Here is a 26,954-nt window from a genome sequence, read left to right as displayed (position 1 = left end):
CTGACAACCGTATTCTGTGAATGGAAGTGCTTGTTAGGAAAACTACCTTTGCAGTTATGTTTGATTAGTTCTGCATTAACTAAAGACTGAGCTTGTGTGTCTTGTGTCACTTGGCACTTGTTTACTCTTTTTTTTTTCTTTTTTTAAGATTTTATTTGACAGGACAGCAAGAGAGGGAACACAACCAGGGGGAGTGGGAGAGGGAAAAGCAGGCTTCCCGCCGAGCAGAGAGCCTGATGTGGGGCTCCATCCCAGGACCCTGGGATCATGACCTGAGCTGAAGGCAGATGCTTAACGACAGCTACGCAGGCGCCCTGGCACTTGTTTACTCTTATGTGGGAAAATGTGTGTTGATTCCTACCAGTTACCTAGTGTGCAGGTAAAAGCTGGTTGCATTCAAAGGTGGGTAGTGCTTAGGATACCTAATGAATTTAGGTGTGGTGTCTTGAAAGATGAACATAAAATTGACCACTGGACATGAGTGTTAAGAGATCTTGGTTACTAATTAGGCCAAGCCTTCGGTTTCTCACAATATAATACAGGTAAATTGACCTTAACAAGGTTGGGCATAAATGCTAAAATCACACCTCTGTTAAGCTAGTTAAGCCTCTACTGCCAGTGTTCCAAGTGGAACTTAAGCCTGAGAAGATGGTCATCCTGCCTATGAGTGATGTGAGGTTGAGTCACAATGGAAATCTTGTCAAGCTCATGTACTGGCTGCCAGCATAGGGCAGCTGAGACCCTGAAGGATGGGGACTAACAGGGAACCATCTAGAAGGTAGAGTCTAGATCCAGAGTGGGGCGAAATGAAACAAGGTGGGGAGAGGGCTTGTAATAGCCATGTGACCAGTTAGAAGCCATCAGGGTCAAGTTTAAGGGAAGTGGGTGATTTGAGTAATGAGTCTTCCCCAGACTCCTGGAACAGCGGGGCATACTGCTTCACCCATTTGAGGGCCAGAGGATAGAACTGAAGCTAGTTAAGCATTCATAGCCATGATTCTAGAAAAGAACGTGGGAGAGCTGCTTGGGCTTATTTTTGAGTGTGACTAGGTGATCTGTTAAAACAAGTACACTTGAACTTGTACTTACCTGTGCCAGGCACTGTCCTAAGCTTGGCATGTATTCACGACTCTGAGGTGTAGGTATTAGTTTTAACAAATAGGCTGATTGCCCAAGCCAACAGCTAAGTAGAGCCTCTGTACAAATGAACTCCTGTAGAATTTCTGGGAGGGAACCTGGATGCCCAGGGCCAACCTTTTCTCTGGTGCTCATCTTTCCTATCCTTACTACATAAGCAGCCTATGGAGAGGAGGTGCTCAGATGTCTGAATTGTGTTTTTTTCCCTACAACCAGGCAGGGAATTTAGTTTTTAGTACAAATGAGCAGGGTTAGGCTGGGTAACCTGCTGGGCAAGAAATACGTGCATTTTTTTCCTCCACATCCAAAGTGTAGCTGAAGCAAAGCTGTCAGGTATTCTAGGCCCCACCTTTTCAGGCTTCTGCTTTCGACATACTTGTCTGTAGGCTTTTTCCAAACAGGCTCTTCTGGCCTTTTTCTGCATGTAGGCAGTCCTATCAGTCGTTGTGAAAGTTGGAGTCTTGGAGTCAAGACTTCCCTGCATTTGAATCCAAATACCACAACTTGCTATCCATGTGACCTTGGGCAAGCTACTTAACCTCCGCCTCAATTTTTTCATCCACAGAACGGGAATGATAAAAGTACCTACCTCTTGGGGTTTTAATGAGAAATGAGTTAATTGTAAAAAGCTTACAGTTTCATAAAAGCACAATGAGTTTGTTAAATATCACTTCTCAAGCAAACACCTGGGATGCAGTATCCAATAAATTTTGTTGAATGAGTAAAGTCTACCATCACTTAGCTATTACTAACCCAGGTTTATCTCAGAACCAACCCTATCTTTCCAGGAGAGATTAAGGGATTAGTAACTTCCCCAAAATCACCTAACTAGTAAGGAGCAGAACCAGGACTCAAACCTAACTCCAAAACTATATTATATATTATTAGCTTTGAGCAAGACAGTGGTGATGTATGTACATTATTTAATACTCCATGTACCTTGGTAAAGTAGGTACTCTTTGTGCCCATTTTGCAGATGAGGAAAACTGAAGTTGGAGGATATGAGGAACTTGCCCAAGTTACACAGCCAGTAAGTGGCAGAGCATGCCTGTGAGCAAGGCAACTGACCACAGAACCTGTTTTCAACCTATTTCATATGATGCCTCAAAAAATACTATTTCCATCTGGTTTATACCACTTTTTTGGTACTAAGCTAATGTAATAACTGCTATACCATAAAACCTCAGTTTCATTTGTAATGAATTTTAAACATAAGTGCCCAGTTTTACTTGACAGTGGAAAATGAAGTGGAAATGAGTAGTTTCCTGGGGACTGAGAGCCCTTCCCTGGCCATGCCTCCCTCTTTCACCCCTTTCTATCTTTGGGATGGATGGGACCCACATTTTAATGATAGTACCTGACATTTGATGAAGATTTGCCGTGTGCTAGGCATTCTTTAATCCTTAAAACAGTCTTAGGCAGTGCAGGGAATTTTATTAAATCCATGTTCTAGAAAAGGAAGACAAAATCAAAATTATATCATTTGCCCAAGGCCACACAGAATAGAACTTAAAAGGTGTTTGTCTCTAGAACCTGAACTCTGCACCACTGTCTTCACTTTCCCTTATAAGCACCATCACCTTGAGCATTCCATTATGATAGCATTCTGATGTGATTATTTTTAAACTGATGTACATCTAACTTACTAGTTGGATCCTCAAGGAATGGTACCATCTATGTAAGCTCAGTACCTACACTGTGCCTGGCACATGGCAAACACTGGTTGATGATTTTGTTTTTCTATGTTCTATTGATTACTGCTTTTATCTTTATTTTCTTTTGACTAGATGTAGTTTACTCTTCTTTTCCTCATTTCTGTTTTTATTAGGATTTATTTGAGAGATCGCACGAGTGGGGAGGGGGGAGAGGGAGAGAATCTGGAGCAGATTCCCTGCTGAGGATGGAGCAACACATGGGGCTCAATCTCACAATCCTGAGATCATGACCTGAGCTGAAATCAAGAGTCTGACCCTTAACCGACTAAGCCACCCCAGCACCCCTCTTTCCCTCTTCTTAAGGTAGAAGTTGAGGTCATTGATTTAAGAACTTTCCTTTTTTTAAAAAAAATTTTTTTAATATATATATATATATTTTTTTTTTTTAAGATTTTATTTATCAGAGAGAGAGAGAGGCCAGCAGAGGGAGAAGCAGGCTCCTTGCTCAGCAAGGAGCCGGACGTGGGACTCAATTCCAGGACCCTGGGATCATGACCTGAGCCGAAGGCAGACGCTTAACTGACTGAGCCACTCAGGCGTCCTTTTCCTTTTTTTTTTAATATAAGCATTTAGTGTTATATGTTTCTCCCAAATATTGCTTTAACAATATCCTAAACTTCTGGTTTGTTGTGTTTTCTGGTATGTTGTGTTTTCATTTTAATTCAGGTCAAAATACCTTTAAATTCCCTTTTGTTTTTTTTTTATCTATGGGCTATTTAAAAGTGTATTCATTTTTAAATACTTGGGAGTTTTCCAAAAATCTTGCTGTTATTGGTTTCTATTTTAATATCAATGTAGTCTAAGAATATGCTTTGTACGACTTGAATCCTTTTAAATTTACCAAGACTTGTTCTATGACCTAGAACATGGTCTATCTTGGTAAATGTTTCATGGGCACTTGAGAAGGATATGTATTTTACTGTTATTTGAAGAAAGCAAGGTGGAATGTGAAGAAAGGTGAAGCATTGTATAAATGTCAATCAATCAGTAAAGTTGGTTGCAAGTGTTGTTCAAGTCTATATCCTTGCTGGTTTTCTGCCTACTTGTTCTATCAATTATCGAGAGTGGGTTATCAAAATCTCCAACTATATTTGTGGATTTGTCTATTTCTTCAAGAAGTTCTATCAGGGGGTGCCTGGGTGGCTTAGTTGGTTAAGCATCTGCCTTCTGCTCAGGTCATGATCCCAGGATCCTGGGATGGAGCCCCACATCAGGCTCCCTGCTCAGCGGGGAGCTTACTTCTCCCTCTGCCTCTGCCTGCCACTCACCCAGCTTGTGCTGTCTGTCAAATGAATAAATAAATAAATAAATCTTAAAAAAAAAAAGTTCTATCAGTTTTTGCTTCATGTATTGTGAAACTCTTAATAGTTGCGTATATGTTCAGGATTGTGTATTTTGATTCATTGACTCCTTTATCATTTATGAAATTACTTTTTTTCAATAATATTCTTTGCTCTGAAATCTACTTTGGTTTTTGTTTTGTTTTTTTAAGATTTTATTTATTTATTTGAGACAGAGAGAATGAGAGACAGAGAGCATGAGAGGGAGGAGGAGCAGACTCCCCGCCCAGCAGGGAGCCCGATGCGGGACTCGATCCCGGGACTCCAGGATCATGACCTGAGCCGAAGGCAGTCGCTTAACCAACTGAGCCACCCAGTCGCCCCTACTTTGTTATTAATATAGCTGATTCAGCTTTCTTTTGACTAGTGTTACCAGAGTATGTCTTTTCTATCCTTTTACTTTTAACCTATTTGTATATTTATATTTGAACTATATTATCTTGTAGGCAGTGTATAATTGGGTCTTGCTTTTTTGATTTATTATGATAATCTCTACCTTTCACCTGGAGTGTTTAGACCCTATTTTTATATGATTAATATGCTTAGGTCTGAGTCTCACCTTTTTTTTTTTTTTTTTTTTTGAGAGAGAAAAAACATGGGTATAGGGAGGGGCAGAGGGAGAAGCAGACTCCCTGCTGAGCAGGGCTTGATACCAGCACCCTGAGTTCATGACCTGAGCCGAAGGCAGACACTTAACCAACTGAGCTACCCAGCGCCCCAGAGTCTTACCATTTTGATACTTGTTTTCTATTTGTCTCATCTGTTCTTTGTTCCTTTTGTCTTCTTCTTCTGCCTTTTTTTTTTTTTAAAGATTTTATTTATTCATTTGAGAGACAGAGAGCAGGAGAGGGAGGAGGGTCAGAGGGAGAAGCAGACTCCCTGCCGAGCAGGGAGCCCAATGCGGGACTCGATCCTGGGACTCCAGGATCATGACCTGAGCCGAAGGCAGTCGCTTAACCAACTGAGCCACCCAGGCGCCCCTTATTCTGCCTTTTAAAAAAAAGTATTGGGGGCACCTGGATGGCTCAGTCAGTTGAGTGTCTGACTCTTGATTTCCACTCAGATCATGATCTTTGGGTCCTGAGATTGAACCCCGCATTGGGCTCCTCGCTCAGCAGGGAGTCTGCTTGGGATTCTCTCCCTCCCTTTCCCTTTGCCCCTCCCCCTATGCTTGCACACACACTTTCTTTCAAATAAATAAATAAATCGTTAAAAAAAAAATGAGTATTGGGCGCCTGGGTGGTTCAGCTGGTTAAGTGTCCAACTCTTTTTTTTTTTTTAAGATTTATTTATTTGACAGAGAGACAGCGAGAGAGGGAACACAAGCAGGGGGAGTGGGAGAGGGAGAAGCAGGCTTCCCGCCAAGCAGGGAGCCCGATGCGGGGCTCGATCCCAGGACCCTGAGATCATGACCTGAGCCGAAGGCAGACGCTTAACGTAAGTGTCCAGCTCTTGATTTCAGCTCAGGTCATGATCTCAGGGTTGCGAGATTGAACCTGCATCGAGCCCCGTGTTGGGTGTGAGGCCTGCTTAAGATTTTCTCTCTCCCTCTCCCACTGCCCCTCTGCCCTCCCTCTCTCTAAAAAAAAAAAAAAAAAAAAAAGTATTTTTTTTTTCTGATTCTATATTACCTTCTTTGTTGGCTTACTAGCTATAACTTTATTTTGTTATTTTTGTGGTTGCTTTAGGGTTTATAATACATATCTTCAACTTACCAGAGTCCACATTAATTGATATTATCACATCACTTAGGACTGTATAAGAACCATATGTTTGTCACCCCCCAGTCTTACTGTTGTCTTGTGTATCACTTTTATATATATTATAAAACCCACAATACATTATTTTTTTTGTTTAAACAGGCAATTATCCTTTTTTAAAAAATTTTTTATTGTTATGTTAATCACCATACATTACATCATTAATTTTAGATATAGTGTTCCATGATTCATTGTTTGTGCATAACACCCAGTGCTCCATGCAGAACATGCCCTCTTTAATACCCATCACCAGGCTAACCCATCCTCCCACCCCCCTCCCCTCTAGAACCCTCAGTTTGTTTCTCAGAGTCCATCGTCTCTCATGGTTCGTCTGGCAATTATCCTTTTTAAAGTTTTAAGGAAGAGGGGCACCTGGGTGGCTCAGTCGTTACGCATCTGCCTTCGGCTCAGGTCATGATCCCGGAGTACCGGGATCGAGCCCCGTATCGGGCTCCCTGCTCCGTGGGGAGCCTGCTTCTCCCTCTCCCACTCCCTCTGCTTGTGTTCCCTCTCTCGCTGTGTCTCTCTCTGTCAAATAAATAAATTTTTTTTTTAATAAAGTTTTAAGAAAGAAAACAATCTTTCAAAAATGAAGGTGAAATAAGGTATTTTCTAATGCTCTTCATGCCTCTGTTGTAGATCCAGATTCTTGTCTGGTATCACGTTCTTTCTGCCGGTCTTTCTTTAACATCTCTTTTACAGTGGTTCTACTGGTGATGAATTCTTTCAGCTTTTGTATGTCTGAAAATAACTTTTCTTTTTTTAAGATTTTATTTATTTATCTGACAGAGAGAGACACAGTGAGAGAGGGAACACAAGCAGGTGGAGTGCGAGAGGGAGAAGCAGGCTTCCTGGCAAGCAGGGAGCCCAATGCGGGGCTCGATCCCAGGACCCTGGGACCATGATCTGAGCCAAAGGCAGACGCTTAACGACTGAGCCGCCCAAATGCCCCTGAAAATAACTTATTTTCACCTTTAGTTTTGAGAGATGTTTTTGCTGGATATACCTTCTCAGATATAATTTTGCTAGAGTACTTTAGAGATGTTGCTCCATGTCATGTTGTTTGCATTGTACCCTTGCCTTTGTTCCTCTGTACCTAACATGTTGCATTGTATCCTTGTCTCGTTTCTCTGTATATAACATGTCTTTTTTCTGACTGCTTTTAAGATTTTCTGTCATTGGTTTTAAGCAATTTGATTTTGATGTATCTTGTTTTTTGTACTTGGAGTTACTTGAGCTTCTTGGATTTTGTGTTGGTCAATGTTCTCCAGAGAAACAGAACCAACAGAAGGTATGTGTGTAGATAGATAGAGATTTATTTTAAAGAATTGGCACACGTAGTTGTGGGGGCTGGCAAGTCGGAAATCAGTAGGGCACTTTGGCAGGCTAGAAATTCCAGCAAGAGTTGGTGTTGCAGTCTTGAGCCTACATGTAGTCTTGGCAGAATTCCTTCCCTTCAGGCCTTCAACTGATTGGATGAAGCCCACTCACATTACAGAAGGTAATCTGCTTCCTTAAAGTCTACTGATTTAAAGGTTATCATATCCAAAAAATACCATCACAGCAACATCTAGACTGGCATTTGACCAAACAGCTGGCCACCATAGCCTAGCCAAGTAGACATATAAAATTAGCTATCACAGATCTGTAGGTTTGTAGTTTGCACATTTTTAAGCTGTTATTTCTTCATATGTTCTCTGTCCCCAGCTCCTCCTTGCTTCCCTGTATATTTGGCCACTTAAAGTTATTCCATAGCTCACTGATGCTATTTTCAATTTTTTATTTTTATTTTTTAAAGATTTTATTAATTTATTTGACAGAAAGAGACACAGCGAGAGAGGGAACACAAGCAGGGGGGGAGTGGAGAGAGAGAAGCAGGCTTCCCACTGAGCAGGGAGCCCGATGTGGGGCTCGATCCCAGGACCCTGGGATCATGACCTGAGCCGAAGGCAGATGCTTAACAACTGAGCCACCCAGGCACCCCTATTTTCAATTTTTTAAAATTCTTTTTTCTCTGTGTTTCATTTTGGATAGTTTCTATTGCTATGCCCTCAAGTTTACTAATCATTGCTTTTGCAATATCTAATATATTGTTAATAGCATCCAGTGTATTTGCAATCTTAGATACTGTCATGAAATTCACTTTGGGGGGTGCCTGGGTGGCTCAGTCGGTTGAGTGTCTGCATTCAGCTCGGGTCATGATCTCAGAATCCTGGGATCAAGCCCCACATCTGGCTCCCTGCTCAGCAGGGAGTCTGCTTCTTCCTCTGCCTCTCCGCCTGCTCATGCTCATTCTCTCTTTCTCAAATAAAATATAAAAAAGAAATTCACTTTGGGTCTTTTTATATCTTCCATGTCTCTACTTAACTTTTATGCATATGGAATAAAGTTACAATAACTTTCTTTTTTTTAAGATTTTATTTATTTGAGAGAGAGAGACAGGGATAGAGAGAGAGCATAAGTGGGGAGGAGAGGGAGAAGCAGGCTCCCTGCTCAGCGGGGCTCAATCCCAGGACCCCAGGATCATGACCTGAGCCGAAGGCAGACACTTTAATAACCAACTGAGCCACCCAGGCGCCCCTACAATAACTTGCAATATCTTTCACTTCTGTCATTTGAACCAGTTCTGGGCTGGGTTCAATTGATTGTCCTTATGGTTTGTGTTCAATAAATAAAACAATGATAGAATGTGAAAAAATTAAAATTAGTATTTGGGTTCAGAATAGGAAAAGATAAAGTGGAGCCAAGGAAGACTTCACAGAGATGGGGACTGAATTGAGCCTTAAGATATATCAAGAGCTCTGCAAGGCAGGAAGAAAGGCTCTTGTTGGGGAAAACAGCCTAGATAAAGGTGAGAAGGTAGAATGAACGTGGGCACCTTCAGAGTACGGTGCAGAGGGGAAGGGGAGAATGGGAGATCAACAACCTGGGGCATTAGCCACCTGGTGTTCCAAGCGCAGCAGTGAAGAGATTTTGGAGTCTTGAAAGATTTTGAAGCAGGGCAAGTTCTCAGAGCCGTGATTTAGGGAGACTAACATGGGGACCTAGGTGGAACAAAATGGAGGGGAAGGGATGAGGGGCAGGAGCAGAAGCCAAGAGGGTGGTGCCTTAGACCAGAGGGGCAGAAACAGAAACATGAAGAGGGGAGAGAAGGAAGAATCAGAAGTTAAGGATTAAATCTTTACTTCTCCGAGAACCTTAATCTTGGCTATAAGGATGAAGTTGGGAGGGGAGTCTAGATCCATACAAAACATGTTTTATTTTAGGTATTGGGTCTTCTGGGAAGAGCTGTAGGGCTGAAACTTAGGGTGGAAGTCAAACCAGACCAAATGGACTGTCCTCTCAGCTGAAAGAACAAGAGTTCTGGTCCTCTTCTACTGCTTGTAGTGCTGACCCCAGAGAACTGGCCTCAGCTCTTAGAACCTCATTTTTCTCATTTGCCAACGATCATGAGGTTGTGTAAGGAACAAATGAGCTCATGGACATGGGTGGATGTGTTTTTGTAGTTAACAAAGTAAAGGGTTTTACAAAATAGTTGATAATAATCATTCTTATAATTACATTAAGCCATGTGAATGAGTAAGATCTTGGAAGAAGACAGCAGAGAGATCAAAGATCCAGGGTTAAAACTTGGAGAAATTTCACAGAATATCATCCAAAAGAGGAGTCCATGATGGAGGCAGAGGTAAACTTGGAGAGGTAAGAGACCCTGAAGATGGGGAGTACTTTGGGGTGGGGTCCACATCGTAGGAGAAATTCGGTTGGTAAATACTCATCAAAAGTGTCCGTCTAGGGTTCAGGTATGATTGAATGACTTTCAGAGTCAGAATCAACATGAAATGGAGAAAATGCCCTTCTGCAGAGGTCCCTGCTCTGATCTCAGAAATCCCCCAACACAATCAAGTCACCTCAGGGAACACCTGAAATCCTGAACTGTTTGTATCCATCCTGAAGAAGGAGTGTGTTAACAAGAGAGCACAGTCAACTTGATGCTTTTTTTTTCCCATCTCCAGCACCTCACCCCAGTCCACAACCTCATCTTCTTTCTTAGCTGGTCTCCTTTGCTTCTCTTGCCCACCCGCCCCCCTCTTAGTTTCCCCTCCCACCAACTCCATTCTCCATTTTGCTCTAAAATAAGACTCTGCTCATGTCACTCCCTTGCTCAGATCCCTTCCCTAACTCCCCACTGCCTCGGGATAGAGGCTGTACTCCTTAGACACACGAGGCCCTGCATCATGGTCTGACTCTCCCTCTCGAGCGTTCTCCACTCACTCCCACGGGCACCCTCTGCTCAAATCACACCTTGGCAGTTTTCCGCAACAACCCTAGGTTCTCATCGCTCTCTGTCATCGCAAGGGATGCATCTCCTAGATGCCCTGCCCTCTTAGACTTACCTTGGAAAGCCTTTCCCAAGCCCCAGGCTCAGCCAGATGCCCCTGCGTGGTTGTTGATGGTCTGATTTCTCACCTTTCTCTGACGGGGACCCCTTTGAGAGCAGGGAAGATCATTATCTCCACAGTCCCTGCCCCACCAGATCTTCCCCAACCAACCCTGGTTTCAAGTAGTCTCTGGTTGTCAGTCCACTGGTCCGGATTTGGAACCTCCCAGATACATACCCACAGTACCCGGACCAGGGGCGGAGAGAACCCGGTCTAGAGCGCTCTAGCCCGAGCGCGCCACTTGCACTTCCCGGGGCGGCCGCCAGGGGCCGCCGGGCTCTTTGTTTTCCTTTCTGGCCCGGGGTCGGGGCCGGAGGCCTGCAGAGCGCATGCTCTGGGGCAGTTCGCGGCCGGGCCGGCGAGCAGAGGAGTTGCTTGTGGCGGACCTGCAGCGAGGTAGGTCGCGCCCGTCACGGGCGGAGGGTCGGGGCGGAGGGCGGCGCGCGGGGCGGCCACAGCCGGAGCCCTGGCGGGCCGGGGCCGTTGCCCGCGCGCTCGTGTCGGCGGCGCCGGCCCCACGTGAAGCCGGGCGGCAGGAAGGCGCGGGTGCGGGCGCGCGGGTCCCCGGCCCCGCGGGGCGCCCTGGCGCCGGCCTGGCCCCGCCTGGCTCGAGCGAGGGCCGCGCGGCCCCACTGCCGCCGCGCCTCTGTCGTCCGGCCCGCGGCGCCCGCGCGGGCGGGAGATTCAAACGGCCCGAGCGCGGCCGGCCGTGAGCGCGCGGCCGCGGTGACCCCGCCGGGCGCAGAGCGGCGCGCCTCGCGGCCCGGGACCGGCCGCCCCGGCCGGGGCTGCGCTTCCCGAGCGGGGAAAGTGGTTGTGCCCAGCGTCCGTCCGGAGGGTGCGTTTGACAGAGCCCGGGGAGGGATCCTGCCCGGCGAGAGTGCGTGCCTTAGGAGCGCGAGGCTAGGCTGGTGAGGGTCTTCTGCAGGCATAGAAGTCTCAGCGTCAACAGGCACCAGGACGAAGACTGTTGACTCTTGGAGAGGTGTGCTGTGAACCCCGCATCAACTCCTCTGTCAACCGATTATTTACTGCCTGTCTACTCCGTGCTGCGCTGGCCCGGCTGGGGAACAATGGTGAGAAGGGCCCCGCGTGGCCTTTACAGAGCCCCCGGTCTCCTTGGGGAGACCCATCTGGGGGCCTCAGTTATTGGTCCAGTGTGTCACCGAAGTGTGTCCGTGAAACCATTCATTCGTCAGATAGTAATGGAGGTGCTCCAGCCAAGTGTGACTTGTGTGTCCTAGCGGAAGTTGACTGTGTTGGGTGGTATGGGAACGCGTGAGGGGGTCACCCAACCCTGCCCAGGAGGGTCAGGATGGCCTTCCAGGTGAGGTGACTCTTGAACGGGGTTTTGACCGGACGGTGGAGTTATTCAGCTGCCTGGGGTGGAGGGGTTAGTGCCAGCCAGGCAGGGGCATGCAAAGGCACGAAGGTGTAGGTGAGTGTTGGGGTTAGGAATACCACAGATGTTGAAGTCTGGAGTAAAAGAAGGGAGTAACAAGATAATACAGCAAGGGCTGGGTCTTGAAAGGTCTGGAGTGCAAGACCAAGAAACACTGGGTGGTGGTGGAGGAGGCAGGGACGGTGTCACCCAAGAAGGGCATCAGAGCGGAGTCTGGAAAGATGAATTCAGAGTTCACCTTGCTCTTGTTGCAAAGACATCCCAAGAGCAGGAATCCTGTTCAGCTTTGCAACTTACTTGTTGGGTGCCCTTGGGCCACCCACCCCGTGTCCCTGGGTGTTAGTTTCTTTATCTGTAAAATGAAGGTAAGAGGTATGTTGTGAGAATTACTAATATCCTGTATTTTTCATAAAGCAGTGATTCTAACATCCGGTGGAAGCTGAGGTGCTTTTCCCCCAGGCATAACTCTGTATACAAGGGGGCACCTCTGGCGAGGAACTCCTGGGGTGAAGTATACCAGCGCTGTGCCTGGCACAGAGCAGGAGCTCAGCAAGTGTTTGCTGACACGAGACCCTCTCCTCCCTTTCCTCCCGGGGACCTTAACTCACAAAGAGATTCTTAAGCCTCTGAGACTGGCAGGCAAGTGTCTGCCTCCTGATGTTGGCGAGGTGGGGGTGGTGGCCAGGACAGCTGCTGTGGTCAGAGAGGGCCCTGTCTGTCTTTGCAGAAACGAGGCTGTGGAGAGGTCATAGGAGGTCACAACAGGAACACTAGGCTCCTGGTAGACTGTCTAGTCTGGTGTGCCTTCATTCACTACATGAGGAAACTGGAGGCCAGGGAGAAGAGGGGAGGAAGGGTGGGGTTGCCCTGGCCCTCATGGGGAGTGCTCAGGAGACCTGGGATCTAATCCCACCTTTGTGGCCTGGGGCACCTTTCCTGAGCCTCAGCTTTCTTATCTGTAAAACCAGGGTGATCACACCTAGCATCATAGGTGGCTCTTAGTGGAAGTTGACTCTCTGAGTTCTACTTATTTTTGACTATGTCTCACTCTTCTCCCAGACTGTAAGCTGCTGAGGATGGAAGCTGTGTTTGTCTGTTAGGGAGTGAGGGGTGGGGATAAAAGATTGCTACTTATTTCTAGTCCAGATACTTAGTGTGTGGTTAAGAAAACACACCCAGAGCAGTTAGAGGAGTCTGTACAAAGGACTGATTTGTGCAGTCGAGGATAGGCAGGTGGGTAATGGGTGCAGGGCTCCACCTTTTATTCATTTATTTATTTTTAGCTTCTTTCTTTCTTTTTTTTTTTTTAAGATTTTATTTATTTATTTGAGACAGAGAGAATGAGAGACAGAGAGCATGAGAGGGAGGAGGGTCAGAGGGAGAAGCAGACTCCCTGTCGAGCAGGGGGAGCCCGATGCGGGACTCGATCCCGGGACTCCAGGATCATGACCTGAGCCGAAGGCAGTCGCCCAACCAACTGAGCCACCCAGGCGCCCAGCTTCTTTCTTTCTTTAAGTAATCTCCATACCCAGTGTGGGGCTCGAACTCATGACCCTGAGATCAAGAGTCACATGCTCTTTTGCGTGAGCCAGCCAGGTGCCCCCAGGGCTCCACCTTTTAGGAGGTGCCCTCATCCCCTGCCCTGCCTCTGGGATTGCTCACAACAGCATTCTGCAGTACCTAGAGTCTTCCATCTGAGAGGCAAATACTCTGAGGCTCACAGAGAACTCAGGTTTGTCCTTCCCCATGTCCTTCAGTGGCTCCCACACCCACCTGGCCCACCCACTTAGACCCAAGCTGCCTCAGTGTCTCCTCTCTGGTTTCACCATCCTCTTCCACTCAGCTGGCTTCTGCCCTCACGTATGTTTGGCCAAGCTCATGGGGGATTCTGGGGAGGCCTGCCTGGGCTGCCTCCACCTCTGCCTGGATCATGGCTGCCTTTGGCCAACCTGGTTTTTGTTTTTAAGTCAGTCAGGTATACCTGGTTTCTATTCCTGACTCTTTTTTACTGGCTGTATTCTCTGAGCCTCAGGCCCGTCAGTTGAATTAGGAGTGATAGTGCTGCTTCAGCTTGTTGTGAGAAGTAAAAGGCTGTTGGCATACAGAAGATAGGAGTGGCTAGTGCCCGAGAGTGGCTCGTAGTTTAAGGAGTAGGTAGGTATGGTGGACAGACATGTAAAACAGAGTAGTTATGATCCAGAAGATCCCAGTTTCTCTGGGAGGGAATGGTTAGTTTAGGATGAGGGGAGGGACCAGGAAGGTTTACCAATGGAGGTGACTTTGGGATTGAGTAGACATTCTTCCAGTAGGATAAGGGATGGGAAGGTATAGAGATGCAAATGGTCTGGAGAGAACTGTAAGCAATCTAAGATTGTGTAGGAAGCAAAAGGAGGATGTGACAGAGAAGGGATGAGGCCAAAGTTATGTCAGTACCAGACTCTGGAGGCCTTTCGCACCAGGCTAAGAAATGTGGGCTTTGTCTTCCAGGCAGAAGGAACCACAGGGGAGTCTGAGCAAGGAAGCTGCTTGTTTCAGGTTTGAGGTTTAGAAAGATCATGGTTGACTTACGGAATGACATGGGGTGGGGATCAGGAGGACCAGAGCCAAGTGGCTGTCTTTTCTTGGTGAGAGGGTATGAGAGACAGTTCCCAGGCAGGCTGAGAGACTGGGGAGCTTGGGGAGGAAGTTGGCAAGGGCACCAGCTTTGGAGTCTGACCAGCTTGGTTGAGACCTTCACTCCCTTTTCCAGTCCTGGGTGAGGTACTTTACCTTTCTGAGCCTCAGCTTCCTCGCCTGTAAAGTAGGACCAGTGTGCCTAGCTTGCAGTGAGATGCCCCGCAATGTTCACCAAAACGCAGGTGGCTAAGATGTTCACTGGGTTCCAGCCCACAGTAACACATGTTTTTGTTAGCACCCTGTGATACCAATCACCTCATGTTTATTTTTCCGTCTCCACTCCAGGCCTTGACTACAGGTCAGCCTAGCATCAGCACCAGTATGGTGACATAATTCTCTTCCCTTTGTTTTCACTTAACTTCTTGTTGTGAGCACTTTTCCATGCTACGACACGGTCTCCCTCTCTGCCACAGCTAACCTCTACAGGTCGTTCTGATGAACTGACGGGAGATTTACCTTTGGCAGGACAGGGCCTTGGCCAGAGATACAAGCTGCCTACCTGAAACAAGGATACCTGTTCTATCCCACACCCCTTAACCCACCCAGTTCTGCATACTTAACATCCCCTCTCGTTGGCTCCCAACGACTTCAGACTTAAGGAAAACATTGCGTAAAATGGGGCTCTTGGGTCTCTCCTCAAGCGTTTGTCCCCCAGCGTTCTCCCACCTCACTAAATAGAAGTCTACCATCCTAGTCATTTTTTTAAAATATTTTATTTTTAAGTAATCTCTATACCCAATGTGGGGCTTGAACTCACAACCCTGAGATTAAAATTCACATGCTCCACCAACTGAGCTAGCCAGGTGCTCCAGTCCATCCTCCTAGTCATTTAAGCCAACGCCTGAGAATCGATGTGTTTGGCCAAGCATAGGGGGATCCTGGGGAGGCCTGCCCGGAATCCCCTAGATTTTTTTTAGGATGAAGAAAGTCATTCTGGATCCCTCCCTCTCCCTAACTCCACACATCTAATCCATGAATTGAATCTGTCTCCTAAATTGATCTGTTTTGTGTCCTTTTTCTCTTTTACCTCAGACAGACCCAATCAAGTCACCATCTTCTCTTATTTGGATGCCTGCAATGGCCTCCTCTTCCAGTCCATCCCAGTTTCTTTACAGTAGCCAGAACAACTGTTTAAGAATGTAAATCTGGGGGCACCGTCGTTGGGTGTCTGCCTTCAGTTCAGGTCATGATCCCAAGGTCCTGGGATCGAGCCCCGCCTGGGGCTCCCTGCTCAGCAGGGAGCCTGCTTCTCCCTCTCCCACACCCCCTGCTTGTGTTCCCTCTTTCACTGTGTCTCTCTCTGTCAAAATAAATAAAATCTTAAAAAAAAAAAAAAGAATATAAATCTGATGAAGACTTTCTTAAAAGTTTTCCATTTTCCCTAGAAGGCCTTGCATGATCCAGCCCCTGCTCACCTCGTGCCATCTGACCAGTTCTCCAGCTGCAGCCGCGCTGGCCTCTCCTGGTTCCCAAACTTACCACACTGTGTCCCAGGCCACTTTTGTCCTGGTCTTGCCCTGCTGGCTTTCTCTCATATTTCAGGTCCCAGCTTAAAGGTCACCTCCCTGACCACTCTCTTCCCTACCCCAAGTTATTTTCTTTTTCTTTTTTTTGGTGTGATAAAATATACATAAAATTTACCATTTTCACCATTTTTTTCCATTTTAACCATGTTTAAGCGTACAGCTCAGTGTCGTTAAGCACACACACATTGTTGTGCACCCCCAAGTTCTCTCTTATGTCACCTTGCTGATCTTTCACTCAGCACCATCCGTAATGTTTCTTTGCTGCTACAATGTAAGCTCCATGAGAACAAGGAGAGGGTTAGTCTCCTCTTTCCTTGCTACACCTGGCCCAACGCCAAGCACTGTAAATAGGCACTCAATAAATATTTGTGGGACAGATGAATAAATGCTGCCATGTATTGAGTACTTACTGTGTGCTTGGCACTGCAAAGTCCATTACAAACATTTCATTCAGGGTTTTTTGTTTGTTTTAAGATTTTATTTATTTATTTAACAGAGAGATAGTGAGAGAGGGAACACAAGCAGGGGGAGTGGGAGAGGGAGAAGCAGGCTTCCCGCCGAGCAGAGAGTCCGATGCGGGACTCGATCCCAGGACCCTGGGATCAGGACCTGAGGCGAAGGCAGACGCTTAACGACTGAGCCACCCAGGTGCGCCCATTTCATTCCGTTTTGACAGCAGCCCTGAGAAGTACCATAGCATTCCCCTTTACAGAAGAGGCTACAGTGCAGAGAGGTCAAGGCTGCTGGCCAACCAGGGTCACAAAAGCTGGGGTGAGCAAGCCACAGCTCTAGCAGATGAATCCAGTTCCCTCTCATCCCAGAGAATGTGCATCTTTAGCATGGCAAGAGGGGTCTCAAAGAGGTGGGTTGGAGAGGAGGAGTCCCACTCCAAGAGAATAAAAGTTGGGTGACGTTCAGAACGGCCACCTCATCAGAGTCAGAACTGGGCCAGTCACAACCTGTAGAAGAAGCTCAGCCTACACAGGCGTGGAGGATTCTGAACCTTTGGCTACTTCCTTATCTTCAGTTCTTTGTTCTCCCCCAGGATAGTTAGCAGAAATGTGCTCAGAAAATCAGAGGCCTTTGGCCTTGTGTTCATTACCAGGCAGTGGGGAGCTGGAGAGGCTGATGCTCTAGAACCTGCTGGAAGGAGATGGGGAGGAGGTGCCGGTTAAGCCCACAGCTGAGCCTGAGAAGGGCTCTTGGAGTTCTTACTCCATTTATAGTCTTGGGTAGAGTCTCATCCCTTAGCTCCAAAATGGAGGAGAGCTGGGTTAGATTAGATTAGAGCTGTGCTCAAGCATTGCCTGGGGTAGGCTCTAGAATGTATAGTTTACAGCATTAGCTCATTTAATCCTACATAACAAAGATGTAGGTACAATTATTATCCCTGTTTTACTGAGGAAGAAACTGACTCATGACGAGGTTACGTAATTCTGCCCAAGGTCAAGCAGCTAGAAAGTAGCTGAGCCCAGATTCTGGCCTTGAGGCTCTCCACGGGCACAGGCTATCCCACTTCTACATCAGGGTAGCTCTCAAGGGCCCTGACCCCTGCCAGCCATTCCAGAACGTGTGCAGTCCGGATGGGAGAGCCCCAGGCTTAGGCAGTTTCACAACCTTAAAGACCAGGGCTCAATAAAGATTTATTTCCGGGGCTGGGTATGTGGAGGAAGAAGGCTTTGGACACAGTTTGGGCTGGATTGGAATTGAGAGAGCTGGGGAGAATGTCTCTGTTCCCAGCAGCCTTGAGGAAGACAGGGAGACCGTTGTGGGGCAGCAGCAACCGAATGAGGGAGCCGTTTGGGGCTGAAGCCCTCAGCTGTCCTGGATGGTGCTAGGTCCAAGAACCTTTCTTGTCACCCACAAGTGGATTCCTTTCCCCTATTTGTAACACCTGGTGAGTATATACAGTGTTTATTTATTAACTGGACTGTTTAGGAAAGCCCGTGTCTTCCTAGGAGTGGCACTTTTAGATCAGAGGGCACAGATGGTCTGGTTCGGTTTTCTATAATGAGAATAGCTTCTTTGGTTTTTTGTTTGGTTGGTTTTTCCTTTGCTCTGATAACAGTAGTGCTTTCCCAAAGTTATTAGTGGTTATCTCAGGGTTGAGGGGGAGCTGTGAGAGATACTTTACTTGATGTTGTTCTTCAAGGTTTTAATTTTTTATAATAAAATAAAAAATAGGGATGCTTGGCTGGCTCAGTCAGAAGAGCATGCAACTCTTGATCTCAAGGTCATGAGTTTGAGTTTCACAGGTGGAGAAATGACAAAAATATATAAATAAACCCTAAATAAATAAATAAAACATGTAAAGTTCTTTGTTAGATATCTTACATAATATAGGAAGGTACAAAAAAAAAATAAAAGTGTCCATAATCCCATTTTCCAGAGGTTACTAACCATTGTTAATAAATGTATTTCCTTCCACACAGTCTTCTACACCTATTTTTGCATGTGTATGCCTTTTTTTTATGGGATGATGGACTGTTTTTTCAAGCTGCTTGTATTATTTGGCAATGGTGAACATCTTCCTATTCAATAAACACATCTCTGAAAGCATCCTCTTAATGGCCTCATACTCTTCTATCCTGAATATACTGCATATTTTCTGGCCAGCCCCCTACCATGGAGCACATGGGTTGTTCTATTTTTTTTAATATTAGGAAGAATACAGTAGAGAATATTTATGGAACCTAATCTTTGGGTGTACCCATTATTCTGTTCTTGTTCTCCTCAGATAAATTCTGAGAAGTGGAATTGCCGGAATTCCTCTTACCATTTTTAGGGGTTTTGGTAAATGTTGCCTAGTTAGAGCAGGAAAGTGATTGCCATTTCTTTTATTTTTTATTTTTTATTTTTTAAAGATTTTATTTATTTATTTGAGAGAGAGAATGAGATAGAGAGCATGAGAAGGGGGAGGGTCAGAGGGTGAAGCAGACTCCCTGCAGAACAGGGAGCCCGGTGCGGGACTCAGTCCCGGGACTCCGGGATCATGACCTGAGCCAAAGGCAGTGGCTTAACCAACTGAGCCACCCAGGCGCCCCAAGTGATAGCCATTTCTGAAACGGAATATTTGCCTCGGTTTTTCAGGAAAGGAAGATGCCACCCAAACGTATAGCTAAGAGAAGGTCACCCCCAGAAGATGCTCTCCCCAAAAGCAAGAAGGTGAAGGGTAAGTTGGCGTTGGCCTCTATCTCTGAATGGGGGCCCTCTTGGAGCCCCCAGAATCTAGGACTGGGCTCCTGCCTCCCTGACATCTGAAGCTGAGGGGCCTGGAAGCCCAGGAGCTCCACCCAGATGCAGGGTCTCCACCCAGATGCAGGGTCTCTTGTAGCTTACTGAATCCCACCCTCTGTAAGTCATAAAGGAGGAGACTTGTCTACAAGCACTCAGGCAGTACTGGCAAAAAAACAAACAAACAAACAAAAACCAAGACCCTAGCTAGGACTTTGCTCCAGGCAGTAATGTATTATGGCTAGGACCACTGACTTCCAGAAGTGGGTTCAAGTCCAGGCTCTGCCACTTTCTAGCCGTGTAACTTTCGGCACATGACTTAACGTCGCTGAGCTTGAATTTACCCCATTAATGAAACAGAGGCAAGAACAGCACCAATCTCGCTGGGCTGTTAAGAGGAAAATGAGATCTGTCCTGGTAGCATTTGAAGGAGGTAGCTGTGCTTTGCTCTTTCCTGGGACCCTGGAGGGAGATGGGAAGGAGAGAAATCCACCCCCAATCTGGGAGGGAATAGTGTGGACCGATGCTCAGATAGTGTCTGTCTTTTGCAGACCGTCGTAACCAGGCAGTGAGGGCTGTTGCCTCCCATCGCGTTCCAGGTGCCCAGAGGCCGAGCCCTCCTGACCAGAAAACCCGACCAGGTGGCTCCCTGCCCAGGGCACCCTCTGCGCAGCCGTAGCGCCCCGGCAGCCGTGGCCACACCCCCGGGGGGAGGAGCTGGACACCATTGGCTGTCCGGGGCCATGGGCAGCCACCATTGGCCAGCAGATGGCCCTGTGCCTTCCACTGGTTGGCTTGTACTTTTCTACAAATGCCTGTCTTCTGTCTTAACTCCTGCCCCTTCCTCTTCAGGGGCGGGTCAGCTGCGGAAGGGTTCCGTGGGAATATGTGTAGGAGTGAAGTCGCAGCCTGAGGGTGGAGGCTAGGGACAGTGCTCTGACCCATGTAGGTTCCTTTGGTTTCAGTGCAAACTTTACTGTTTATTAGCTTCGTGACCCTGGGAGGGTTACTTAACCTCTCTGAGCCTCTGTTTCCTTTCCTGTAAAACAGGAGCCTAAATACGGAAGGTCTGTAGTATAATTTAGGGGACTACAAAGCAATTTAACATTTGTAGAATAAGCAGCCAGTAAAGGGTGGACATTATCTGAGTCCTCACTGTTGGCAACATGACTCCTGAGAACTCAGAGCTATTCAGGAAAATCATCTGTATCCTCACTGTTCCCTTCCCCTCCCCACCAAGATTCGTTTCACAATGTTGATTGTCCCTCATATTAATAACGTGCTCAGTTTTTTGTGTTTTTTTTAAGATTTTATTTATTTATTTGAGAGAGAACACATGAGAGGGGATAGGGTCAGAGGGCAAAGCAGACTCCCCACCGAGCAGGGAGCCCGATGCGGGACTCGATCCAGGGACTCCGGGATCATGACCTGAGCCAAAGGCAGTCGCTTAACCAACTGAGCCACCGAGGCGCCCCACGTGCTCAGGTTTTAATTTTCACAAAAATCTTGTGACATAGTTATCTTTGCTATTCACATTTTACAGATGAGGAGACTTAGGCTTCCTAGAAAGATCCTATGACTGATCTGTGGCAGAGCAGGGGCTTGAACCCAGGTCTGTGTGGTCCCAGAGCCCATGCAGTGACCCCTCCTCTCTTCTGTCATCCTGCACACTCAAGGGCTGTCTTCTTCACCCCTCAGTCTCCCACAGGTCCCACAGCACAGAACCAGGCATGGTGCTAACACTGGGCCAGGGCGACGTGGGCCAGTTGGGGCTAGGCGAGAATGTGATGGAGAGGAAGAAGCCGGCCCTGGTGCCCATTCCAGAGGACATCGTGCAAGCCGAGGCTGGGGGCATGCATACTGTGTGTCTAAGCAAAAGCGGCCAGGTAGGTTGGGGTGGGTGGCACAGGACTGGACAGGGCCTAGGGTTGGGGGGCTTGGGGAAGGAGCTTTGAGCCACACACATCACTCTGTGGAGATGGAGCTGGTTAGCTGCACAGGGAGTGCAAGAATGGACTGAAGCCAGACCTTGCGCTAATGGGGGCATCTTGGGCACAGGTCTACTCCTTCGGCTGCAACGATGAGGGTGCCCTGGGAAGGGACACATCAGTGGAGGGCTCAGAGATGGTCCCCGGGAAAGTGGAACTGCAAGAGAAAGTGGTACAGGTGTCAGCAGGAGACAGTCATACAGCAGCCCTCACTGAGGATGGTCGCGTTTTCCTCTGGGGCTCCTTCCGGGTAAGACTGGGTCTGGAAGACCGCATGAGGGCTGGCTGGCTGGAAGAATTCACTGGTGAGACCCCAGTGATAATCCATCTCCACCTCCCAGTTGTACTTAATGGTGGGGAAATCAAGGCCCAGAGGCAGAGCTTGGGCCCAGACGCAGGTCTCTTCATCCAGGCCTGTCCACACCATGGGCTCCTTCCTTTTGAGTCCATATTATGAAGTGTGTTATCTTGGGAAAGGGGTGGGTCAAGGATGCCTTTGGGCTGAGACTGACTCAGGAAGCCTGCTCTCCTCACCCATCTCCCTGCCTTCAACCTCCCCGCTTCCCAGCTCTCTTCTACATCTGTCAGGGGTTTTGGGGTGCATGAGAAGGATTGTCACATCTCAGAATTTCTGAGGCAAGGGAGTTTAAACAGTAGAGTCAGCATTAAAATTGTCTTGGTACTTTGGTATTTATTTTGAAATGTCAAAAATAAAGGAATCTGATGAGGTGTGTCCTCATCATGGCTGTTTTTAAAGCTACTTATGGAGAATTTCAAGCACATAAAAGTAATCAGAAAAACATATTGAATACCCATTTACTCGCCTCCACAGTCATCAGCTTGTGGCCAAACTTGTTTCCTCTCTGCTCCCGTCCATTACCCTACTTCTTTGTTATTTTAATGCAAATCACAAGCCACATATGATTTCATTCATTAAGTGTTTCACTGTTTGTCCTGGCTCCTGCCCACCTCTTCATCCCCATCTGGCACCAGTCCCCTTCGCCATACGGCTCCATGGTTGCCGCAAGCCTGGATCTGGCTGGTCTGGGGCAGACAGGACTGGCCGGTAAGTGCCCTGCCCTGCCTTCCAGGACAATAACGGTGTGATTGGACTCTTGGAACCCATGAAGAAGAGCATGGTGCCCGTGCAAGTGCAGCTGACTATGCCCGTAGTGAAGGTGGCCTCAGGTGAGCCTGGGGGCACTCTAGGCAGGAGTTGGAGAAGCTCGTTCTGGGGCTATCCTAGTCTTGGGCCGTTCAGACAAGCCCTGTATCCTCTGCCTTCCTCTCGCCCGCAGGAAATGACCACTTGGTGATGCTGACAGCTGATGGTGACCTCTACACTTTGGGCTGCGGGGAGCAGGGCCAGCTGGGCCGTGTGCCTGAATTATTTGCCAACCGTGGTGGCCGGCAGGGCCTTGGTAGGTGGCTTAGGTCACTCCGGCAGGGCAGAGCAACTTGGCAAGCCACCCCCTGGTGAAGGTCAGAAGCAGGAGGGATTCTCTGTGTGAGTTTAGGCTTGCATCAGCTAGGCCTGTGGTGATAGGTAAGAACTCTGACTCTAGAGCCAGACCACCCTGGATTTGAATCCTGCTTCTACTACCTATTGGCTGTGGGACCCTGGACGTAGTTTTCTCATCTCTAAACTTACTTCATTGAGTTGTGGTTGAAGTGAAATGGAGTTAACATAGAAGAATGTTTGGCACATGGTAAGTTCCGTGTAAATGTTACCTTTTACAACTCTGGGAGTCTGAGTGAGGCACTTGTACTCTCTTGGCCTGTTTCTTCTTCTTTTTAATAGGGAAAAGGAAGAAAAATCCCTGCTTAGCTTTCCTCCAGGGGCTATAGTGATGGGAAAAAACACACAGGACAGAGAGAGAAGCTGTGTGTGTCTGCCACTGACCCTGGCCTCCTCTCTGCTACAGAACGACTCCTGGTCCCCAAGTGTGTGATGCTGAAATCCAGAGGGAGCCGGGGTCATGTGAGATTCCAGGACGCCTTTTGTGGTGCCTATTTCACCTTTGCCATCTCCTGCGAGGGCCATGTATATGGTTTCGGCCTCTCCAACTATCATCAGCTTGGTGAGTCCCAAGCCCAACATCTGGCATAGCCCAGAGTGACTTGGATCCAATCCTGGCTTCACCACTCATTTGTTGGGCACCCTTGTTGGGGTCTGCTAACCCCTCAGAGCCATAGTTCTGTTATCTGTAAACTGAGAATATCCTTACCTTGGTGTTTGTGGCGGGGGGAGGTGGCCTCATGTGTGAGAGGATGAAGGACAGCTCCTTGGACAGCTTCACCGCTAAAACTCTATTCTGGCATTTTCCTCCCAGGAACCCCAGGCACAGAATCTTGCTTTGTACCCCAAAACTTGACATCCTTCAAGAACTCTACCAAGTCCTGGGTGGGCTTCTCTGGTGGCCAGCATCATACAGTCTGCATGGATTCGGAAGGTGGGACCTGTGGGTTGGGGGTGGAGTATTCCTTGGGCATAGCCTAGCCAGACTCCTGAGACCATGGTCCTTGGAACCTGGGCCTGCTCCATGGGTTGGGCCAGATGTGGGTCCATGAGGGCCATTCCCATCCCTCAGAGTCTTGGCACTCTTCCAAGTATGAGCTCAGTGGGGTCCTATGGGGGTTCTCCCAGACCTCCCCCAAAACTGGGACAGATGCTGCAGACCTGCTTCTCACCACCCTGGGAGTGGGCACCAGCTCCCTTGGATTTGGGAACTCATCTGACCTACCTGGAGCATGCCCTCTGCTACTCTTCATCTCCTCCCTCCTCCCACAGGAAAAGCGTACAGCCTGGGCCGGGCTGAGTATGGGCGGCTGGGCCTTGGGGAGGGCGCCGAGGAGAAAAGCATACCTACCCTCATCCCAAGGCTCCCTGCTGTCTCCTCAGTGGCTTGTGGGGCCTCCGTTGGGTATGCTGTGACCAAGGATGGTGAGTTGGGGCTGCCCACACTTGGTGTGGTTGGGTCTTGGGGGTCATGATTCTTACCAAACTGCTCGTCAGGCTGTGATGTCCATCATCAAATAGAGCTGAGATGCAGAGAGCACTGTTTGTGATGACATTGCTTTTCTCCTGTCAGAAGCTCTGGCTTTGATGAACACAAAATGAGTAAACGTATTATTTTAAGAAGGGTTATTTGTTTCGTAGCATAGAAAAATAGTAAAGAGAGACACATCACTGAGGCCCAGACAGGCAGTAGGACTTGAATCCAGGTCTCCAGAGTCTTTTTTTTTTTTTAAGATTTTATTTATTTACTTGACAGAGACAGCAAGAGAGGGAACACAAGCAGGGGGAGTGCGAGAGGGAAAAGCAGGCTTCCCGCCGAGCAGGGAGCCCAATGCGGGGCTTGATCCCAGGACCCTGGGATCATGACCTGAGCCAAAGCAGACGCTTAACAACTGAGCCACCCAGGCACCCCCAGGTCTCCAGAGTCTTAGCTCAGTCTTCTCTTTACACTTCCCACCAAGGTGACCCCTTTTATTTACAACCTAGTATGTGCCAGCTTCCCAGGGAGCTGTACTTAGACTTTTATTAGGAGAAAGAAAGCTTAGTCACTGGGGTTCCAGCAGGCACAGCAGAGGAGGCTCTGAACCAGGTGGTCACCAAAGCCTGAGTGGGTGAGATCGATAGCCATGGACACCTTGAGAAGTCTGGAGCTGATGGAAGCACTTGACTGAAATTATCTGGGAAGAGTTACTGGGAAAGTAGAGCTTGTACTACACCTTAAAGGTTCAGTCTTTTATGATAAGCAATGAAGGGCATCCCAGGCACAGGAACATCTAGAGCAGTCTCAAAGGTCTCGAAGGTCCTTGGAATGGAGGGTGGTGTAGGGTTTTGGGGAGTGGCCAGTCATGTAGAGCCTTGAATGCCATGCCTAGGAGTAGAGAGAAGTCTTTGGCAATGTATAAGGGGTGTGGTCTCTGGTTGACAAAACTATTTTTTTAATCCATCATCTCCTTGGCTTCTCCCAGCTTCCCTGAACTCCCAGAGGCTGGGACATTGCTAGGCTGCTACAGGCCAAAGCCAGAATTCACCCTCATGTTCTAGGCTTCTCACGGTTTAGAAAGGTGGGGCTAGGGATCCTGGAGACAGCTGTCCCCATTTCTCTCCCCTGTAGGTCGTGTTTTCGCCTGGGGCATGGGTACCAACTACCAGCTGGGCACAGGGCAGGAGGAGGATGCCTGGAGCCCGGTGGAGATGACAGGCAAACAGCTGGAGAACCGTGTGGTCTTATCGGTGTCCAGTGGGGGCCAGCACACAGTCTTACTAGTCAAGGACAAGGAACAGAGCTGATGAAGCCTCTGCGGGCCTGGCTCCTGGCCCTGCCACCCTCCCTCCTGGAACTGGGAAGCTATGACAACTACAGATTCCAGCAGGCCTCCCCCAGCCCCGAATACTCTGTCATCTCCTGCCTTTTTCCTATCAGCAGAACAGAATCCTTTTCCTCTTTTCTGTCCTCCTTTCCTGAATCATCCTGCAACCTACAAGATGAAGGGGAGTGGGGGGAAATGGAAGAGGGGAGGGGGTTTTGGCAGCCGGAACATTGCTCACCCCAGAGCTATGTGGTTAGACCTTTCCCCCTCATCCCTACCTCCATGGTCCTGGCTGACCCTGGTTTTGCCTGCCAAAAACCAAAAATTCCTCCCCTGGGGATTTGGTGCCCACATTCTGAAAAGTTGGGGATCCTCAAGCCCTACTCTAGCCATGTGCCACTCTCTGTCCTTCACAATCCACAGGCAGACAAATGGTATGGTGGTCAGACCCAGCTGTCATGGACCTATGCCTGGGGGAAACCGGAGATGGGGCAGGGCTGCCCAGCCATGGGCAACCCCAAGCCAAATATTTGGCCCTCAACAGATGTCCATGGGGAAGAATAAACAATGATCCTCCACTTGATCAAGAAAAAAGCCAATCAGCCTTTCTCCCAGAAGCACAAAGCATTCTGCCCTTCAGGCATTGCCTGAGTATCCTGCCCATCCGACCTGCCTTACCTGTAGCCAAGGGCCTGACGTCTGGAAAGGAAGCTACATCTGCAGGGCAGGACATGGAGGGAGTGGGGAAGGAGAGTTTTATAAACAAACTTATAGCAATATTGAGAGTGAAGGGAGGGAGGGGAGGGGGGTCAGAAGGGCAGAGGCTGGTGCCCAGAAAGGGAAGCAGCAGCTTGTACAGTGGCTGAGAAAATAGAAAACAGTTTTGATTTTTTTTAAATATAAAGTATTTTGGAGGGGAGAGTGAAATCTTTTAACACTTTGAATAAATTTAGAGTTTTATAAAACAGGTCACTTGTTTTCTACATACTCCCTGCTTTTTTAAGGGAGCACCTGTCGTGTTGGCAAGAGCAGAATAAACCCATACCTATGCACCTGGTCAAGGCTAGGACTTAAGTGATGTCGCGATGTCCTGGTATGTGCCAGTCAGCTGTTGATGTAACTGTTTCATACAAATCAAAAAAGAGAAAAAGTTATTGATTTTTGCTTAGGTATTTATGTTTCAGGAATCAGTGGATTTAAAAAAAAAAACAAACTATGCTGCATAATGTGAGACATGGAATGGATCTTTTAATATCCTAATCCCAAACCAAGATTTGAGTACAGTACATATCTACAAATACACTAAGCTTGCTGTTATATCATTCTCAGCAGCTGATGTAATTGATTAAACATGGTTAACTGCATAATAACTCTTAAGACTACTTACTACGAGTATTAATGTAGATCTTCC

The 26,954-nt window shown here is 47.7% G+C and overlaps 1 protein-coding gene across 10 annotated transcripts; it reads left to right on the top strand.

Moving 5' to 3' along the window:
• The first annotated feature begins 148 nt into the window (after positions 1-148).
• Positions 149-26,511, top strand: RCC1 (regulator of chromosome condensation 1). Of its 10 annotated transcripts, none has more exons than XM_064589656.1 (12): positions 149-379; positions 9,520-9,651; positions 19,086-19,167; positions 19,781-19,870; positions 20,928-21,115; positions 21,288-21,467; positions 22,309-22,405; positions 22,516-22,638; positions 23,143-23,298; positions 23,551-23,670; positions 24,009-24,161; positions 25,348-26,511. In XM_064589656.1, the coding sequence occupies exons 3-12, from the start codon at positions 19,095-19,097 to the stop codon at positions 25,521-25,523; spliced, it is 1,356 nt and encodes a 451-aa protein (XP_064445726.1). In that variant the 5' UTR covers positions 149-379; positions 9,520-9,651; positions 19,086-19,094; the 3' UTR covers positions 25,524-26,511. The 10 variants fall into 10 exon arrangements, with proteins under 10 accessions (XP_064445726.1, XP_064445725.1, XP_064445727.1 ...); XM_064589655.1 differs by having other exon boundaries at positions 149-402; XM_064589657.1 differs by lacking the exon at positions 19,781-19,870 and having other exon boundaries at positions 149-402.
• Positions 26,512-26,954: the final 443 nt, after the last annotated feature.

This window comes from Mirounga angustirostris, unplaced genomic scaffold, assembly GCF_029215605.1.
Source record: "Mirounga angustirostris isolate CCGP_5_RB_7025 unplaced genomic scaffold, mMirAng1.0.hap1 SCAF_4, whole genome shotgun sequence".
Taxonomy (NCBI): Eukaryota; Metazoa; Chordata; class Mammalia; order Carnivora; family Phocidae; genus Mirounga; species Mirounga angustirostris.
This window is presented reverse-complemented; position numbering and strand designations above follow the sequence as displayed.

Bases quoted from the DNA above. Each gene is read 5' to 3' on its own strand.
- RCC1 (XM_045898288.3), top strand. The intron at 19,871-20,927 runs GTGGCTCCCTGC...TTCACCCCTCAG, and splicing joins TGACCAGAAAACCCGACCAG to TCTCCCACAGGTCCCACAGC. The intron at 21,468-22,308 runs GTAAGACTGGGT...CCTGCCTTCCAG, and splicing joins TCCTCTGGGGCTCCTTCCGG to GACAATAACGGTGTGATTGG.